This window comes from Chelonia mydas, chromosome 6 (assembly GCF_015237465.2).
Source record: "Chelonia mydas isolate rCheMyd1 chromosome 6, rCheMyd1.pri.v2, whole genome shotgun sequence".
In the NCBI taxonomy this organism is placed as follows: Eukaryota; Metazoa; Chordata; order Testudines; family Cheloniidae; genus Chelonia; species Chelonia mydas.
In genome coordinates, this window is record NC_051246.2 from 60,690,950 (window position 1) to 60,706,839 (window position 15,890).

Here is a 15,890-nt window from a genome sequence, read left to right on the forward strand (position 1 = left end):
GGAGTTTGGGGGCTGTGGTCAGGGGTCGGGGTGTGGATAGGGGTCAGGGCAGTCAGAGGGCGGGGAACAGGGGGATTGGATGGGGCAGGGGTCCCGGGGATGCAGTCAGGGGACAGGGATCAGGGGGTGGTGGATGGGGCAGGAGTCCCAGGGGAGCGGTCAAGGGGCGAGAAGCAGGGGGGGTCAAATAGGAGGCGGGGGCCGGGCTACCCCTGGCTGTTTGGGGAGACACAGCTTCCCCTAACTGGCCCTCTATACAATTTTGGAAACCCAGTGTGGCCCTCAGGCCAAAAAGTTTGCCTGCCCCTGCTCTAGTGACTCTCCCAGACCCAGAGAGAGTCTCTTCCCAGGTGTGAGTCTTGCAGCCACTTGGCACCAGGAGAGTGAAACACTGCAAAGGAATTAATGTGCATTGAAGGGATTCAGTCTTTGCTCTGATCCCTTGATTGTTAGCATCAGCTGAGAACATGTAGCTAGACAGCACATGATCATTTGACTCCGGGAGTTGGGAGTACATCTGCTGGAGGCTGAAGGCACAGGGCTGTTCAGGGGCTGGACTCTGACGGAGGATGGGGTCCAATGTTTGTCTCTTTTTTGCAGCGTATGTAACTAACGGGATTTGGGTTTTATTCCTGCAGAGTTGAGACTTTCACATCTGAAAACAATGAACTGTGGAAAAAAGTGGAGACCTTAGAAAATGCAAACAGGTGAGAGAAGCCAACCCCGATCTCTTCTGGGGTGGGCTGCCAAGAAGGGAGGCCAGCGGAGTGCTTGGAAGGAAAGGAAAGGCAACCCTCCCCCAATTCCTGGCAGAATCTGGGCTGCTCAGCAGGGCCTGGTTCCCCTCCAATGGCAGCAGCAATTCAGCTGGGTTTGGTTAGTGAGTGTGGAATGTTTGCGTTGGGTCAGCCAGGCAGGGGCTGTCAGAAGAGAAAGGGAAGGAGCAAGGGAGCTTTCTGCCATCCCTTCCTTCCTCTCCTCTCCCCACAGCCCAGAATCCTTCTCCGGATTCTGACTGTCACTCAAACCCCTCCAGTCTTCTCCTTGTCTCAATGGAAGCTCCCATGCAGGAGGCCTCCGAACGTATGACACCCATCTCTCAACCCCCTTGCTCTGCTCTCTGAAGCACAGAGGGCTATTAAGTATCAAGGCCTGGGAGAAGACAAGGGCATAAGATACCAGTTTGGGATTTCCCTAGAAAGAGCTATGTTTACAAGGTGACTGTGACAGACTCTAGGAACTTTCTCCTCATCTGACATGGGCATAGGTCCCATCTAACCCAAAGCAGCTCTCTCCAAACCTGACACCAGGGCAGACCCTGTTATCCCCTGCAGCCTGAGGGAGCCCTCTTGGTGTCTGGCACCCATGCAGATCCCATTATGTGCCCCACCTCCCCCCAGCAAAGCCTGTGGGAGCTTCCTCCTTGTCTGACACTGGCACAACCGCTTGCCCAAGGGAGTAAGTCTCTCCTCTCAGCCCTAAAGCAGGCCCTTGGCTTCCTGGGCTGAAAATCTGGAGAGTGCATGGGGTCTCGGTGCTCAGAGCTGGCAGCCTCTCCACCCCAGGAATTTGTTTCCTTTGAATCAATAACATGGAAGGCACATGCACATGCCCTAGAAATAGGAAGCAGCACTTGGAATTGGAGTTAGCTCTGCCTCCTTTCACTGTGCATGCGTGGCAGAGCAAGAGCAGAGTCAGCAGGAAGGGACTGCCAGAAGTTTGGGGTGAGGAGGGAGGCTCTCCTTAACGTATTCCTATGCACATGTTCCCTTTGTTCTGATTTCACAACCTCCTAGACATGCACTTAGATACACTCCTCACAGCCACACAGGCTCTGGCAGCTGCACATGGGGACTCCTTCCATCCATGAGCCTTCGGTCCACGGGACAGGAACTGGCTGGTGACCCTATTAACCAAACCCATTTTCCCTCTTGACCCCACCACAATGACTGGAGCTCGCCAGGGGCTATTGTCCTCCCTGACCTTGCTCTGAGGCTCTTTGTCAGACTCTTTTTCTCTGATCCCCTGACCCTGAGGCTCTGACCCCAGCTTCCAGGTCAGACACTGCTCTTTAGAGACCCCGGAGATGTCAGGCAAATGCCTTCCCAGCAATCAGTGGTTAACTTTTTTCAGAGTAACAGCCGTGTTAGTCTGTATTTGCAAAAAGAAAAGGAGTACTTGTGGCACCTTAGAGACTAACCAATTTATTTGAGCAGAAGCTTTCGTGAGCTACAGCTCTGATGAAGTGAGCTGTAGCTCACGAAAGCTTGTGCTCAAATAAATTGGTTAGTTGCTAAGGTGCCACAAGTACTCCTTTTCTTTTTGGTTAACTTTTGCAACCTCATAGATGGTTGGGGCCTGCCACCTGCTGGAAAGATTGTGAACTGCAGCCCATCTCTCCCTTCCCAGCAGAGCCCCTGAATTTCCTCCATCTGTGCTTTTGAGAAGCAGCCAGGAGCAGAAGCAGCATTGTCAATCCCAAGCATTCAAAAGTCATGAGTCAGGATCCCATATTCATGTGATTGGCTTAAAAATCAAGAGTTGTTACAAAATAAGAAACACTGAGTTCATTTTATTGGCCTTGTGAGCCTGCAGAGGCACGTTTTCCACTTTCCTCCATGGCCATGCGGGCTGGAAACTAACTTTTAAAACATACGAAATCTAAGCTTCTCCTGGAATCACCTGACTCCAGGAGCTGGGGCTTTAAGAAAAACACCAACTAGCACAAGACTTGCAATAAGATTGCAAGAGTTGGCAATGCTGCAGAGGAGAAATTACTAGGCAATTTGTGACAAGGAAATCTGGGCCCCCTAGCTACACAGCCCAAGGCTCACTAATGCTCCTTGCAGCCCTGCCTCCATCCCCCTCCCCCCCCCCGGGGCAAATTCATTTGCCGTGCCAGGTAACCAGTGCCCTTTAGTGGGCAGTACGTAATGTGCCCATAACTGGAGGGCCGTTACATGTGAGGTAATTTAAACAAGACAGTGAGCCTGTTATGTGTCAGCCAGGGCAACCAGAGGAGGAATTATTCACTCAGCTCTATATTTGACTTTGCCCACAACCCCCTGCAGTGTCTGCCAAGAGAGATGAAGTTGAAACAGATCACATTTTATTTTTGCTTCCCTCTCAGCCTTATGCTCCAGGGGGTGTGGTTAGTGCTATGGGATGTGCCCCCCTCGGCAGGCCGTTAATCCAGTTTGGGCCAGACAGCCCTCATTTTTTAGGGTTTGTCCCCTGTCCGGTACTGAGACAAAACCAGATGTGAGTTTGTCTGGCATCACAGATGAGGGATGCCATTTTGATCAGTGTGCTGCCCTGCCCCTGCCAGCGTGAGCTCACCCACTCCGTGTCTGTGAGGTCACACCACCGGGGCGGGGTCATGCCATTCCCAGAAGTACTGGAATCTCCTGTACTGTGGGGTTGTGGCAGTGGCCATACTATGCACCCCACCCCGGGTATTGGATGTATCTGGGCAGCCTGGGCTGGAGTCCAGGTCTGACTAAATCTGATTATGGGAGATCAGGGCAGAGGGGGTTTATTTGGCACCAGGAGAAGAGGTGTCCTTCGCCCAACTCCTTTCAGCTCCATTGCCTCCATCACTATCCCCTTCATTTCTCTGCTTCACAGGCCTATCTGGTGGGAGGACATGGACAAGTGGGGGAGCTCTCCTCATTCAGAGGAAAGCTGGGGTGGACATTGGAGAGTCCAGCTTCAGTCTCATATCCCTCCGTGATCTTTCCCTCTTCATTGCACTGTCTTGTGGTTGTGTTCTCTCCTAGGACTCTGCTCCAGCAATTACAGAAGCTCCAGGCCCTAGTGGCTGGGAAGGTCTCCAGACCATATAAAATGGCTTCCACACAGACTGGAACCTGCCTAATGGTATGTGCCTCAGGCCCTCCATTCTTTATTTGCCGTGATTCCTTTTGCACCTTTTTCCATCACCCCATTCCCAGACAAGCCAGGGATTGTTCCCCGTAGCATGCTTCCTGCCTTGAATAACTAGTGGATACTATTCAGAGTAGCAGCCATGTTAGTCTGTATTTGCAAAAAGATAAGGAGGACTTGAGGCACCTTGGAGACTAACAAATGTATTTGAGCATAAGCTTTCATGAGTTACAGCTCACTTCATCGGATGCATCTCTAAGGTGCCACTAGTACTCCTTTTCTTTTAGTGGGTACTATGCCAGTGTCCAGCAAAAAGAGGGGATTTATTTAGACAAATTATTTCCTCAGAGCCCAGAAGAGTCTCTTCCCTGTTTCACTGCTTTATAGTCCCAAGCTTTGAGGCCAAATATAGGAATTGCCAGACTGGATTAGATCTGGGTCTAGTCCACTATCCCACTTCTGACAGTGGCCAGTGCTAGATGTTTCAGAAGAAGGTGTAAGAAACCATGCTGTAGGCAGTTCTGATGAAATAACCTGTCCTCAGGGAAGTTTATGCACTGAAGCAGGAGGGTTTATACCTGTACTGTATTTTTTGTATCCCCTGTAATGTCAGTGTGGATGTTCTCATGAACCATAAATGCCTGATCCTTTTTAAGAATCCTACTAAGCTCTTAGCCTCGGATAGCTTGTGGCAGGAGTCCCACAAGTTAATTCTGCACTGTTTAAAAAGCATTCCTTTTTCCCTGTTCTAACTCTGTTGCCTTTCAGTTTCATTGAATTCCCCCTAGTTCTTTTATTATGAGAAAGGATAAACAGAAGTGTCTGATCTACCTTCTCTGCACCATTCATTATTTAACTCTCTTTTGCCCCTTATTTGTATCCTCTCTAAACTAAGCAATCCCATTCTTTTCAATCTCTCCATGCCTTCACTCATTCTCATTGCCCATCTCTGAACCCCCCTACAGCTGCAATTTCAGTTTTTGAGAGTGGGTGACCAGAACTGAGCATAGTGTCCCTGGTGAAAGTATCTCATTATAATAGCATTCTAATATTTTCTATCTCATTCGTCATACAAACAGCCTTTTCTTTGCTTTTTGTCAACCACGGCACATCAAGCAAAAGCTGTAATTGAGCTCTGACAATGGTGCCCAGATCTTTTCTCCTGTATGGTTCTAGTTAATGCTTAATGCAGCAAGATGTATGAATAGTTCAAATTATTCCTTCCGATGTGCATTATCTTGTATTTCTCAACAGTGAATTTGATCCAGTATTGTGCTGCCTATTCATTTAACTTCGTTAATCCCTCTGAAATACCTCAAAGTCTGCTCTAGCCTGGACTAACCACATCATTTTGTGCTACCTCCCTGTCTGGTCTTTTCACAGATAGTTGGTAGATCCATTCAACATCACGAGTCCTAAAATGGTCACAAAGGCCACCTCACTATTAACCTTTGGCCATGGGGAAAATTGACTTATCTGTACTTTCTGGTTTTTTGCCTCTTGGCTAGTTCCTGGTCCATGACAGATCTTTACCTCTCATCTTGCAACATCTAGAGTCGTTTCCTTAATAGCTTCTTGCGCAGGACTTTGTCAAAAGTTCTTCTGAAAATCCAGATCAATGAAATCGGTTCTCCTTTATCCACCCCTTTGCTGACAGAGCCATCAGATTCTAGTCGATTGGGAGGCTACATTTTTCTTACAGAAGTTGTGCTGATTTCTTCCTAGTACATCAGGTGTTTCCAAATTTACTTTTAATCCTGATTCAGGACGCTTGAAACTGAAGTGAGCCTGTAATTCCTAGCATCTCCCCTTTTTACAGTTAGATAAAACATTTGCTACTCGCCAGGGCTCCCATGTAGGAGAAGATTTGAATGAGAGATTGCATACTTTCGTTAGCAGCTCAGCCACTTCATTTTAAAATTCCTTCAGAACCGTTGGATGTAAACTATGTATCTGGTCCTAGTACCTCATTGCTCCTTCATGTATCTGTTTCTTCCTGGACCTCCTCAATCTCTGACAACTCTTCATCTTTATTGCCTAGAAAGGGTAGGTCTGGGACATGTATCTCCCAGCTGTGCTAAAGACTAATACAAAGAAATATATTAGCTTCTCAGCAATGTCTGATTTTCCTTAATTGCTGCCTTCACTCCATGGCAGTCCAGCAGATGTGCTAGTTCTCTCACAGGCTTCTGGTATACGTCAAGAACTTATTATTTGTTTTTCTATCTTTGGCTATTTGCTCTTATATTCCCTTTTAGCCCTCCCAATTTCCATCTTCCATTTCGCCTCCCCTCGTTTATGCTCCTCTCTGCTGGCTTCATTAGGGTTGAATTTCCATTTTCTGAAGGATATCTTTTTTGGTGCAAATAATCTCTTAAACCTTTGGATTTACCTATTCTGGGTTGTTTTCCCCCCTCCCTCATTTTCCTGAGTCCTGAGTTGGTGAGGGGCCTGAGTGCCGTTTTGTGCATAAGTAGCCTCCATTCAGAGAGATTTCAGAGTAGCAGCCGTGTTAGTCTGTATCCTTGAAAAGGAGGACTTGTGGCACCTTAGAGACTAACAAATTTATTTGAGCATAAGCTTTCGTAAGCTACAGCTCACTTCATGAGTAGCCTTCATGTTGAGTTTAACTAATCTCATTTTCTCACTTTTGACTATAGGAGCTTTTGTTGGACCAGCGTCTCCTTTTCTTGAAATCCCCCTTTCTAAAGTATAGTGTTACCGTGCTAGAATTTGGTACCCTTCATAATACTGGGGTTACTTAGTCACTCAGCTATTGTTTCTTGATGAACCAACTTCTATGTGTTACTTAGGAGTGAATTAAAAATCTCTCCTCCTTTGTGCTCTAGAGCTAGCTGTTCCAAAAAGCACTCTCTTAAGGTGTCAAGAAATTGCTTCTCTAGCCTTTGTCCTGATGTGACACTTGACCAATTTATACGTGTGTAGTAGCAATCACTCATTATTATTGTTTTTTACTAGACCATGTTACCTCCTTGATCTTTCCAGCACTGTGCAATCAATATCTTTGGCCTGAGCTGGAGCCTGGTAGTATAACACTACTAGTCCATTTGTATTCTCGTGACATGGGATTTGTATCCATACGGATTCTCACTCTGAATTGTTATCGCCCTAGATTCTATAGAACCTCAAGTACACTGTTCCCCCCACCCACCCACCTCTTGTGAGCTAACCTGTCCTCCCTGTATAGTAATAGATCAGTATTACAATAGCCTATTGATTTTCATCATTCTACTATGTTTCAATAATTCTAGTTACATCAAGATCTTCTTCCACTGCCAGGCATGCTCATTCACCTATTTGTGCTTTTCATCTTCTCACATTTGTGTAGACACCGATAGTTTTTATTTTTGACCATTTGCCTGTTTTTATGTAACTCCTTAATCTGAATTCTGATAAATCAACAGGATGTCTGATCTCAGGCTGTCATTGGTCCAGTTCATCAATCATTTCGGTCCTATCCTTTACTGGATACAGAGACATCTTTATTTAACTGCCATCCCTAGCAAATGTATTTGACCTGAGTGTTCCTCAGCACCTGTTGGCTTTCCCCTAGCTCCTGCTTTAAACAATGCCCCCAAACTGTATTCATTGTCTGTGCCAATAGTCTGGCTCCCCTCTTAGGTGTAGGCTCCTCTTTCCCAAACTGTTGCCCAGTGAATCTAACCTCCTTCTCTTTATACCATCTCCCACTCATGCAATGAGACTCTGAAGTTGTCTCTCTAGCTGGCCCTGCACATGGAGCTGGCAGTATTTCAGAGAAAGTGACAGTAGAGGACAGCAGACTTAATCCTTTCTCCTGATAATCTAAGATGAGCAAAGTGAGTGACCCAGCTGTCAATCTGACCACATGGTCTCCCACTGCTGGGGGTTTGTGTGCTGGGATCACAGCATTGTCTTGTGGCTGGCAGTGCTGATGGGTTTTTTAATGTCTCACCCCCAGGTACTGGTGCTGTGCTTTGTTCTGGTCCTGGGATCCATGATGCCATGCCTCCCAGAATTCTCCTCCACATCACAGACAGTGAAAGCAGTTCCGGCACCAGACATTTATACAACCAGTAAGAGTGAGTCCGATATGACACATTCCTCTAATCCCCTGGATGTGCTCCCAACCCCTCTCTTCTTGATAGATATACGGCAGGGAGAGCTGTCTCAAAGCAGTGCCCTGTCTGTGCCTGCCTCGGCCTTGCCAGGGAGAGCTGTCTCAACGCAACGCCCTGTCTGTGCCTGCCTGGGCCCTGCCAGGGAGAGCTGTCTCAACGCAACGCCCTGTCCGTGCCTGCCTGGGCCCTGCCAGGGAGAGCTGTCTCACAGCAGTGCCCTTCTCCATTTGCCATTGTACCAAAACATGACAGATGCTAAAAGACAGGATGGGAGAAGAAAATCATGGACTCGTCTCCATTCCCCACAGAGAAGGCTGAATGTACTCCAGGGAGGCTGTGTATGTACGTAGGTGTTGGGCTCAGGCAGCTGAGGTGGGACAGGCTGTGTTGGCGTGTGTGGCTTGCAATGTGCTGGGGTGACTGTGTGCTGGACGGCTTGTGCCCCTGGGTTCTGCTCCTGTTCTCAGCATTTAATGGTGCTCTCTCCATTTACAGTTCAGTCCCGGAGCCTCCTGTTCTATGACGAGGGTGCTGGCTCCTTAGAGGAGGGCTACAGCTCCTTCCTCCCTGTGGAGCATCCTGTGGGCCAGGAGACTGACAAAGAGCAGTCTGAGGAGAGGAGACCTCAGGAGCACATACAGGGCCACCTGGCCAGGGCCCATGAGACAGCCAAGTACCTGAGCAAATCCCAGCTGCGAGGCCCGGACCAGAACCAAACTGACCCAACTCTGACCCACCTCAAAGACCAGTTCCAGGAGAGGTAAGCAGGCTGGAAACTCCTCTCCCTGCCCCACCTACTCCAGGGGCTTTGTCTCCAAACTCCAAAACAGCGGAGTCTGAGAGAGGGAGAGCATCAGAGTAGCCCTGTCCTCCCAGTAGGGGAGCTGTTTGACACAGGGCTCGGAGCTGGCAGGATAGACGGGCTCCTTTCCTGTTTCTGTCTCCTGGGAGTGCACTAATCCAGGCACTGTGGCTGCAGGGGGCTGCTCCCTGCAGGGAGCACAGAACCATGCGAGGCTCCATGGATCAGAAGAGTGGGGACCACAAGTGGGTCTAGAATGTGGAGTTGCTCTGGCATAGTAACCAGTAGACATAAGGGGGCTGGATGGCTAAAGGGTTCCAACATTTGCAGGCTGGTCCGTGCCAAGGAGCAATGGGCTGGGGCTGGGAGACTCCATCCTGATCAGTACTTAACAGTACCCACAGCAAAAGACTCCCCCTCCTATTTGGCCCTCTTTGTTCCCATTGTAGACAGTCTGAGCAGTGAGGCCATCACAGAAGGGGGCACAGAGATGGGACTGAAGTTTCCTCTCACTCCTCACCCTGCTGGGCAGAAGGGCGGATCAGCTAAATGCAGATCAGTGAGTGGATGGGGAATAAAGGGAGAGGATAAAAGGGATCCCAGAGGAGTTCTCTGCTCCCAAAACTGAAATTAACTCTCCTGGGATTGTGGAAAGAAGTGGGACCAGTGGGTGGGAAAGAAAAGGCTGCCCTCCCTTGGCTAGGGTTGGAACAGTGCCCATGGCTGGGACTAGTTTGTAAACGCAGCAAATCTGATTGCTGTCTTTTCTTTCCCGCAGGGAGGCACGCTCCAGTGACGCAGCTGAATCTTTGTAGCAGTTGCCAGACCTCAACGCCTCATCCCTCTGGATGCAGACTCCCCTCCTCGCTGAGTGATTGAGGGGACTTGGTGGGAGAGGACACTGCATTCAGACACTCCAATGCTGGTCTTGAGTTCAGCCTGTCGCTTCCGCACAGCCCATGTTAGTGCTGATCTCTGGATGGGATTCACAGTGACTGCCAGAACCAGGGATTGTGTCTGGCCAAGCCCTTCTCTCTTCCCCGTGTGAGCATTGTTCACCCTGTTGCTGGGTTGGAGGAGGAGGAGATCTGTATGTGACCCCAGAGGTATCCAACTCATTCCCCAAAGCCTCCAGATTCAGGGGGCAGTGCCCAATTCTGTACCCCTTGCTCATGTCAGATGCACCTGAAGGAAAGAGAACTGAGTTTATTGCCTATCTGAAAGGCTATGGGCATGGTAACTTTGGGGTTAGTCTCCTAGAGAATTTGGGAGTGAGATAATTTCCTCCCCTCACTCCATGGTTAATATGCTTCTGCCTCAGCTGAGAGAAGACCTACCTTGATCTAGTTGTCTCTTGATGGATTGCCCACGTAACTTCCATTCTGATCATCTGCAGAGATTGGCGCACCGATTTCATGGGGAAGACTCTGATAAATAGACTTAAAATTCAGTCCGCAGCTCCTGGGAAACCAGAGCTCCCTAAGACAGAGCGCAATCCTCCCTGGCCACTCCCCACAGACCCTTTCTTATGGAATGAAGTTCTCTGTTGTGTGATGGTGGGTCCCAATATCCACAATAAATGGAATAAATGAGGGTCACCAAAGAGAGCTGTGGGTCTCCGCTCTCTAGATGCTGGCACCAAAGTTACCAAGCTCTTCACCCCTTTAACTCCAGACTTGCTGAATCTGGTGTTGAAACTGTCTCATCTCTAGCTCTGTGTCAGAGGCCTCATTCAAACCCAGCGAGGTTCCCTCCCAGAAAAATCTCCCTGTAGCTCCCAGATGCCAGTTTTGGTCCCTTCTCCCTACCTATAAAGGCCCTGCTGGAAGAGTTGCATGTTTCCTTGCTCCTCTTCCCTCAGCTACCCCTTGTTAAAATAATTGTTCCAGGCCCAGTGCCTGGAGCCGTCCCTGAGACCAGACCTGGTCTGGGTTGCCCTACTTTTGTAAATCGGAGTTACCATGTCCATGCCACTTCTCACTCTCCTCCAGACACTTCTTTGGCTCATTTTTCTCAACCTCCCCCAAAATAATAATAATAAAAAGAAGTCCCCTCTCAACACCTTGCTGCTGCCCTTCTCTCTTCCCCCGCCCTGAGACTGCAAATAGGAGGTGACTCCCAGAGGAGGAGGGATGGGAAGGCTCTTACTGACTTGTGCGCTTCAAGGCAAGGAGCAGGATGGCGCAGGAGGGCTACCCTCACTTCCCTCTCTTCTCCGTTTTGTTTTGTTTGTCTCTTGGAGCCACTTGGGACAGACCAGGACACAGCAAACCCCAGCCATGATTCCACGTGTACTCTGCCATGGGCATGGGAAGAGGAAGATCCTTCAGAACAACTCTGCTCCAGTCAAGGTCCACCCAGGACCCACTCACCAGATACCACCATACCTCCCTTCCTTGTGCCCCACTCCAAAGTACAGAACCACTGTCAGGTCTGAGTATACCCTCTTCCCCCACATCTCCTTACCCAACAATTCCACTATGCACCGCCCACACGGGCCTCCCATTCACACCGTTGTACAGAGACCAAGAGCAGAAATTGTTTGTACATAATGAACCTTATTTTGTATTATTGCCGATCCCTTAAGATATTGTATTTTGGAGACACTCTGATCTTATTTTCAGTATTGTATTTTATTAAGAGTTAGTGCGGGCTTGGCCTCTATGAATTTCCTCCCTTGTGGGGACTCTTTTTTCCCCATATAGCCCAGCAGCTGCCTTTTCCTTTGTTTTGTTTTTTTAAAATCACTTTTTTCCTCCTGTCACTTGCTCTGCTCTCGCTTTAGAGAAGCAAAATTAAAAAAAAGATGCAGCATCAGCACTTTGTTTGGGCCTTTTTTTCAGTTGTTATCTTGCTAACTTGTACGTGCAGCATTGTCCCTAACGTCTAGTGCTCCCACTCGCCCTACATGCACAGAATTCCCTAAGCAGTGGGACCCAGCCATCAGAGGTGGCATCTGAGCGTGAACTCAGGGGTTGTACCGTATGATTGGAGAATTGCTAACATAGTTCCTATTTTTAAGAAAGGGACAAAAAGTGATCCGGGAAATTATAGGCCTGTTAGTTTAACATCTGTAGTATGCAAGGTCTTGGAAAAAATTTTGAAGGAGAAAGTAGTTAAGGACATTGAAGTCAATGGTAAATGGGACAAAATACAACATGGTTTTACAAAAGGTAGATCGTGCCAAACCAACCTGATCTCCTTCTTTGAGAAAGTAACAGATTTTTTAGACAAAGGAAACGCAGTGGATCTAATTTACCTAGATTTTAGTAAGGCGTTTGATTACCGTGCCACATGGGGAATTATTAGTTAAATTGGATAAGATGGGGATCAATAGGAAAATTGAAAGGTGAATAAGGAATTGGTTAAAGGGGAGACTACAACGAGTCCTACTGAAAGGTGAACTGTCAGGCTGGAAGGAGGTTACCAGTGGAGTTCCTCAAGGATCGGTTTTGGGACCAATCTTGTTTAATCTTTTTATTACCTTGGCACAAAAAGTGGGAGTGTGCTAAAAAAGTTTGCGGGTGATACAAAGCTGGGAGGTATTGCCAATTTAGAGAAGGACAGGGATATCCTACAGAAGGATCTGGATGACCTTGTAAACTGGAGTAATAGTAATAGGATGAAATTTAATAGTGAGAAGTGTAAGGTCATGCATTTAGGGAATAATAACAAGAATTTTAGTTATAAGCTAGGGATGCATCAATTAGAAGTAGCGGAGGAGGAAAAGGACCTTGAAGTATTGGTTGATCATAGGCTGACTATGAGTTGCCAATGTAATATGGCCATGAAAAAAGCCAGTGCGGTCTTGGGATGCATCAGGAGAGGTATTTCCAGTAGGGATAAGGAGGTTTTAGTACCGTTATACAAGGCACTGGTGAGACCTCACCTGGAATACTGTGTGCAGTTCTGGTCTCCCATGTTTAAGAAGGATGAATTCAAACTGGAACAGGTACAGAGAAGGGCTACTAGGATGATCCGAGGAATGGAAAACTTGTCTTATGAAAGGAGACTCAAGGAGCTTGGCTTGTTTAGCCTAACTAAAAGAAGGTTGAGGGGAGATATGATTGCTCTCTATAAATATATCGGAGGGATAAATACTGGAGAGGGAGAGGAATTATTTAAGCTCAGTACCAATGTGGACACAAGAACAAATGGATATAAACTGGCCACCAGGAAATTTAAACTAGAAATTAGACGAAGGTTTCTAACCATCAGAGGAGTGAAGTTTTGGAATAGCCTTCCAAGGGAAGCAGTGGGGGCAAAAGATCTATCTGGCTTTAAGATTAAACTCGATAAGTTTATGGAGGAGATGGTATGATGGGATAACATGGTTTTGGTAATTAAATATTCATGGTAAATAGGCCCAATGGCCTGTGATGGGATATTAGATGGGGTGGGATCCGAGTTACCCAGGAAAGAATTTTCTGTAGTATCTGGCTGATGAATCTTGCCCATGTGCTCAGGGTTTAGCTGATCACCATATTTGGGGTCAGGAAGGAATTTTCCTCCAGGGCAGATTGGAAGAGGCCCTGGAGGTTTTTCGCCTTCCTCTGTAGCATGGGGCACGGATCACTTGCTGGAGGATTCTCTGCTCCTTGAAGTCTTTAAACTACGATTTGAGGACTTCAATAGCACAGACATAGGTGTGAGATTTTTTGCAGGAGTGGTGGGTGAAATTCTGTGGCCTGCGTTGTGCAGGAGGTCAGACTAGATGATCATAATGGTCCCTTCTGACCTAAATATCTATGGAACTTGGCATTCTGTTTTCGCCTGAGCCAGTGACTTGTTTTGTAGCTATGGGCAAGTCACAACCACTGTTACTCCTGAGGACATTCTGTGCCAAAAAATGAAAACTTCTGCGCACAGTATTTTAAAATTCTGCAAGTTTTATTTGTCAATAAATAAATGCAGAGGCTCCAGCATGGCAGTGGGGAGCACAGAACACTGGCTGTATGAAAGTGGGAGATCACCCTTCAGCCCCCCCACCCCGGGACACGGACTCAGTGGTGAGGCTGCACCCAATCCTGACATATCAAAAGGCCTGTGCCTTCTCCTCTGCGCAAGGCGCACTAGGTGTGGGACAGGCAGGCTCAACCAGGCAGAATCCAAGTGTCGGGGGATCCAGGTGTGGGGTGAGAGGATTCGGTGTGGGACAATCTGGGTGCAGGCAGCTCAGTGGGGGGTCTAGGTGTGGGGGGGATCTGGAGGTACAGAGGCTCGTTGGGGGGGTTCCAGGTGCAGGGACAATGGGACTCTGCAGGCGCTTCCAGGTGAAAGTGGTTGGAGCTCAGCGGAGGGGTCTGGGTGTCTCAGGAGGGGGGTCTGAGTGCTGGGGGAGTGGGGCTTGGTGGGGTGGGGGTCTGGTTGCAGCTACTTGGGGGGTTAGTGGCATGAGGGTCTGAATGTTGGGGGCTCAGGGTGGTGGGGGGTGAGGCTCATCAGGGTGGGGGGTTGAGTGCAGAGAGCTCAGTGGGGGGGTGGTCTGGGTGGAGGAGTGGGGGTCCAGAGGCAGGGGGTTGGGGTGCAGGGGGCTCCAGATGCAGGGGTTGAGATTCAATGAGGTGGGGTTTGGGTATGGAGGGCTAGAGGGGTTCTGGGTGTACAGGGTGAGGCTTGGCAGGGGTGTCTGTGTACGGGAGGTCCAGATGAAGGGGGGTTGGGCAAATGTGGGAGCAGCTCCCTGTACAGTGACCCCTGCCCCCGCAGTTGAGGAGCGATGGGGGGCAGGAAGCAGGGGAGGATGCTGAGCTTCCTGCAGCTGGGGGAAGTTCCTGGGGGTGAGTCTGACACAGACCCAGCCACACCTCGCAAGGGAAGAGGAAGTCCCATCCTCTCCTGCCTCCAGCCTAGCCAGGACTAGTAGCTGATCCCGGCTCAGGGTAGCAGCCACTGGCTGATCCCCAGCTCTGCCGGCTGCCTGAAATGATGTGACTGCTCCTGCAGCTTCCCTTTGTTTCCCTGTGAGAAAGTCATTTTTTCTGCGGAGAAGCAAAGAAATTTGCGGGGGGCATGAATTCTGTGCATGTGCAGTGGCGCAGAATTCCCCCAGGAGTACACTGTGCCTCAGCTTTCACATCTGTAACACAGGGCTACTGCCTTCCTCCCATGGGTGGGTGAGGATTATGAACAAAAATCTGTAAAGTGCTAACAATGGGCCTAGAGCTGTTATGTCTATGGACAGGGGTATCGTTAGTAGATCCATAGGTAAGGTTTCGTTCCAGTTAAAGCAGCACTTAAATCTCTTTGCTAGCATCACAACAAAATGTCTGCACCTACTTTTAGGGTAAAGACTTGTGGCCTGTTTCTCTGTTATCCTGCACCTGTTGTAGCGATTTTCAGCAGCGAAAGTGGTAGCATTTAACACCTACTTTGCATAACGTGCAGGGCAATGGAGAATCAGGCCCTTAGCTTTCTAGAAAGTTCCAAATGGCTCCATCCCAGATTGTGGGATTGAAGTGGCCCCGTCTTACGTTTCCATGCTTGTGGTCTGCCTTTTGTTCAGACCCCTCTGACTGGCTGCTTTCACACCTGGAACTTTATGGAGATGGAAAAGGTGCGAATCTGAATTGACGTCACCCATTAAAACAACAGGGCTTGTTATTTCTGACCATTTTCTTTGTGGGGAGCTGAATGGACCCACTACCTGACTGGGGTGTGAGATGCTGTGTCTTTGGGTGAGCTTGCACCCGAGGATCTGATGTAGTGCCTGTGGCTGGTTATCCTCTGACATGGGGTCTCTCCAGAGTCCCTTTGCAGGCAGAGGTGGCTGCCCCGCTCTATTTCAGTCCACATCGTAAAGGAGAGAAAAGGAAGTCTGACTTTCCTTTTTGCCCTATGACCCATGCGGCTGCAGTTTGTATCCTGACCTGGGATGGGCTGCACTTGCCGGCCAGTCAGTGACATGCATTTAAAATAACGCACACTCTTTAGGTGACATCTGGCAGGGTCTGTCACCAGGGGAAGAGGGTGAGGCAGAAAGATGTTGAGGGAGGGAATGTACTCAGGTCTGGCTTTTCCCTCTATGCATTTCTGGTGTGGGGGCTGCTCATCGTTTGCAGCCCTTAGATGGGTTTAAGTAG

General features: G+C 48.7%; 1 protein-coding gene across 5 annotated transcripts in view; it reads left to right on the top strand.

Moving 5' to 3' along the window:
- Positions 1–11,625, top strand: part of CREB3L1 (cAMP responsive element binding protein 3 like 1) — a 70,556-nt gene extending 58,931 nt beyond the window's left edge. For 4 of the 5 annotated variants that reach the window (XM_037900152.2, XM_043549987.1, XM_043549988.1 and 1 more), the window contains exons 8-12: positions 639–707; positions 3,780–3,879; positions 7,847–7,967; positions 8,502–8,766; positions 9,587–11,625. In XM_037900152.2, coding sequence (XP_037756080.1) covers positions 639–707; positions 3,780–3,879; positions 7,847–7,967; positions 8,502–8,766; positions 9,587–9,623 — 592 coding nt within the window. In that variant the 3' untranslated portion in view covers positions 9,624–11,625. The remainder of the gene's footprint in view (positions 1–638; positions 708–3,779; positions 3,880–7,846; positions 7,968–8,501; positions 8,767–9,586) is intronic. The other variant, XM_037900153.2, reaches the window with a different exon arrangement.
- Positions 11,626–15,890: the final 4,265 nt, after the last annotated feature.